This window comes from Corvus hawaiiensis, chromosome 5 (genome assembly GCF_020740725.1).
Source record: "Corvus hawaiiensis isolate bCorHaw1 chromosome 5, bCorHaw1.pri.cur, whole genome shotgun sequence".
NCBI lineage: Eukaryota > Metazoa > Chordata > Aves > Passeriformes > Corvidae > Corvus > Corvus hawaiiensis.
Window position 1 is genome coordinate 10,687,908 of NC_063217.1, and position 3,927 is coordinate 10,691,834.

The 3,927-nt window shown below is 58.7% G+C and overlaps 1 protein-coding gene across 1 annotated transcript; it reads left to right on the forward strand.

Annotated features, from left to right (window-relative positions):
• On the forward strand, positions 1–3,216 carry HMX1 (H6 family homeobox 1). Its single transcript, XM_048304368.1, is given in 3 exon segments — positions 1–737; positions 739–872; positions 2,544–3,216. Coding segments are annotated over 3 exon segments (837 nt in total). The 5' UTR covers positions 1–609; the 3' UTR covers positions 3,119–3,216.
• Positions 3,217–3,927: the final 711 nt, after the last annotated feature.

Genomic DNA, 3,927 nt, shown 5'->3' on the forward strand with positions numbered 1-3,927 from the left:
ACCGCCGCCCCCCCGCTCCGGGATTTGCTCCCTAATTGACCTAAATAAGGAGCTCGTGAACGGCGGCCCCGGGGTGGCGCGCGCGCACACGGACACACAGACACACACACGGACACACAGACACACACACGGACACAGACGCACACACGGACACAGACGCACACACGGACACGCACACACAAACAGACACACGCAGACGCCCGGCAGCGCCCGGCGCCCGCCGCTTCCCCCGCGCAGATCCCATTCGACGCGGCGCTCCGCCCACCGCAGGATCCCCCGCTCCTGCCCGCCGTTTAACTCGCATGACATTTTTATTTCGTTATTAGCGTTTTCGCACAGAATCTGGCGCCTCCGATGGGTTGTCGGGCTGCTTTTTTTTTTTTTTCCTTCCCCGTTCCCTTCCCCTCCTCCCCCTCCCCCCTCCCCTCCTAGCTTGCAGGAAATGATGGCAAACCGCGATCTGAAATGATTACTCCGGAAAAAAACGCTTTTATACCAGGAGAGCATCCACGGGGCTAGGCAGAGGCGAGAGGCGGCCGCGGGGCAGCGGGGAGCCGAGGAGCCAGCCGCCGGCGAAGCCGGGACCCCCTCCCGCAGTTCTCTCCGACGATGCCGGACGAAGCCACGGAAAACGCCGGCTCCACCTCCGCCCGCGTCTCGTCCTTCTTCATCGAGGACCTGCTGGGCACCGAGGGCACGGCGGGCGGCGGGGCGCGGCGGGCGGCGGCGGGCGGCGGCGGGCGCGGGGGGTGCGCGCTGCGGGCCGCACTCTCCGCTGCGCATCGGCGCCCCGGGCTGTCCCCTCCGCGACGCCGCCGTCGGCTGGTACCGCCGGGCGCACGCCGCCTTCCTGGGCTGCGCCAGCCCCGACAGTAAGTCGCCTTTCCCCACCCTTCACCGCCGCGCCCTGCCGGGGCTGGGGTGGGGGGTGTTCCTGCTCCGGCCGGGGTGGGGAGGTCCGGGTCCCGCCGCGGCCGCCCGGAGCAGGCCGGAGGGGGATGCCCGGAGTGCCCCCGCAGCCCCCGCCCTGCCTCCCCGTATTCGGCCGCCCGGGGCAAATCTCCGGAAATGCTCCCTGTGTGTCAGACACCTGGAGCCTCCGCCCCGCCGCCCGAAGTGTAAACAGGGATTCTTGGCTTGCTTGGAGATTTTTTTTTCTTTCCCTTTCCCCCCCGTCTCTTTTTCTTCTCTCTTTCCTCTCTCCATTTTTTTAAAATTTTTTTTTTTTAAGAGGCAGGTCTGCCTTTTTTTATTTTTTTTTTTTTAACTTCCCATTAAGCCACAAAGCTGGGAGCACAATCCCCCAGCAGCGCAGTGGAGAGTTTGGGAAGCCGGGGAAGCAGCTGGGCTCGGTCCCAGCTGCCCCTGCCGCCCCATCCCGTAGAGCCAGCCCCGCTGCCCTCCGCCCGCAGCGCGGCCTCTCGCTGCAGGGATCCCGATGGAGCGGGTTCTGGAGCAGAAGCCTGGGTTTGGGGCAGAAATTAACACGTGATAGAGTGTATGGGCTGCCATCAGTGGTTATTTTCTATCTACTGATAGAAAAAACATTGTGCCTCGGCGCATCTCTGTGATCCTATACGAGCCTGTAGAGATCTCACAATTGCTCAATAAGGAAAAGAGGCGTGATTTGTAATCCAAATAGTTTCTTTTCACAGTAATGGGTTTATTAATATTTTTAATTTCTCTCAAAGGTACATATAGAAACAGAAAAGTACTCCAAAAACAACTGCTTCCCCCCCCCCTCCCTTTTTCTTTTCTTTCTTTTTCTTTTCTTTTCTTTTTTTTTTTAATTTTCTGGTTTTCCTCTGTTCTATAGAGAAAGAAATATTTTTTTCCCTTTTAAAATTGTGGTTGGAATGTACAGTGTTGGGAACTCCACGGAGATATGTCCCGATACTAGAATAGTTGTCCTGATCCATTAGCTTTTGAAGTCCAGAATAATGGGCAGTGAATTATTTCTTTTTTTATCCCTCTTATATACTCTTTATATACACACGGACGCACTGTTATGCTTACCACTCTGACACAATGTACTTACTCACAAATGTACTTGTGTGTATGTGAGTAAATACAGATGTGTGTATATAAATGAGAGGTCACACATATCCGTGTGTGTACATACAGATATAAAAAGTATACACACACTTTTGTGCATGTACACGTGTGTATATATACATGGGTACGTTTTATGATTCGGAAACAGTCTATATGTGTTATACACATACGTAGGAGTGCGTTTGTGTGTGTGCACACATATGCAGATTGATGAGCATGTCCATAGATCAGTATAGTTATATATATATAATACAACGTTTGTGTTTCCATATAAGCATGCGTGTGTGTATACACTCAGAAACGTTTGGGAGTTTATCTCAGGAGGCAGAGAAATGGCAGGAGCCTTTTCCCGGGCCCCTCGCTTCCCGGCCTTGCTCTCCTCGCAGCCGCGTTGTTTCCCCTCCCGGTGAGCGAGGCGCGGGGCGGGCGGGCTGTGTGGTGCCCCTGCTCCCTCAATCTCTGCAACAGCCCTCTGCCTCTCTCCGCAGCCAGCGACCGAGACTCGCCCGAGCTGCCCGAGGAGCCGGCGGAGCGGGCGGCCGGTGGCGGGCGGGCGGCGGCGAGAGGCCCGGCGGGCGGGCGGCCGGGGCCGGGAGGCCGCGAGGAGGAGGAGGAGCGCGGCGAGGAGCCGGGGGAGCCGGAGCAACGCGCCGCCGGCCGCAAGAAGAAGACGCGCACGGTGTTCAGCCGCAGCCAGGTGTTCCAGCTGGAGTCCACCTTCGACGTGAAGCGCTACCTGAGCAGCTCCGAGCGGGCCGGGCTGGCCGCCTCGCTGCACCTCACTGAGACCCAGGTGAAGATCTGGTTCCAGAACCGCCGCAACAAGTGGAAGCGGCAGCTGGCCGCAGACCTGGAAGCGGCCAACCTCTCCCACGCAGCCCAAAGGATAGTGCGGGTCCCCATTTTGTACCACGAGAACTCGCCGGCGAGCGCCTTGGGCTTCACCCTGCCGCACATGTCGCCCCCCTTGGTGGGCTTCTCCAGCGGCGTCAGCTATCCCCTGGGCACCTTCCCCGCCGCCTCCCTCCCTTTCCTACGGTCGCAGATGACAGGACTCGTCTGAGCGCCCACCTCTGCCGGGACCGCGGCCCCCTCGCCCCCTCCCTCGGCTTCCAGCTCCACCCCCATTCCTCCACGGACTTTTTATTTTCAACTTACACGTTTCTCGATTTTCTGCTTTTGACCTTTTTTTTTTTTTTTAACGTGCAATAAACTTACTCTTGGGGTTAACTCGGAGCGACGTGCGGCAGCCGGAGGGAGCCGAAAGGACTGCAAAAACCCCAGCCATGCACCGGGATCAGGTCGGCGGGGCTCCCACCGCCGTGCATCCAAAGAAAATCCAGCCCCGTGGCAGCGGCTAAACCCTCACCGCCGCCCCGGCCCCAGGGTGACGCAGACCGGCGTTTTCCGGGGGGCAACAGACTCCCCCGACCCTTCCTCCTGCGACCCGCAGAGCTGCCGAGCGTGATACGAATGTACGGAACAGCCGGCGCTTTCCGGCCTCGCCGCCCCCACCCCGCGGGCGGCCAAGCCTCGGGGCCCCCGCCGCGGCCAGGAGACCTTCCCCGGGACCTCTGGTGCCCCGGGCCAGCGCTCCTACAGGGAAACCTTGAAGTCTCCCCGCTGCCCCAGCAGCTTTCCGTGCAGAGCCGGGGATCCTGCTGATCCCGGCCTCCAGCAGCTTCTCTAGGGCCCTTTGTTTTAGCCACTTAATTCGTACAGATCCCCCTCCCATTGTTACTCACATTTCCATACTATCGACACCCAAGCATGTGCTGGTGCCCCCTGGTCCTTCTCGATGCAGGAGTTTGATTTGAAACAACTTGAAGTCAAATTGTTGAAAAGAATTTGCCCTGCTGAAATCCGAGCTGT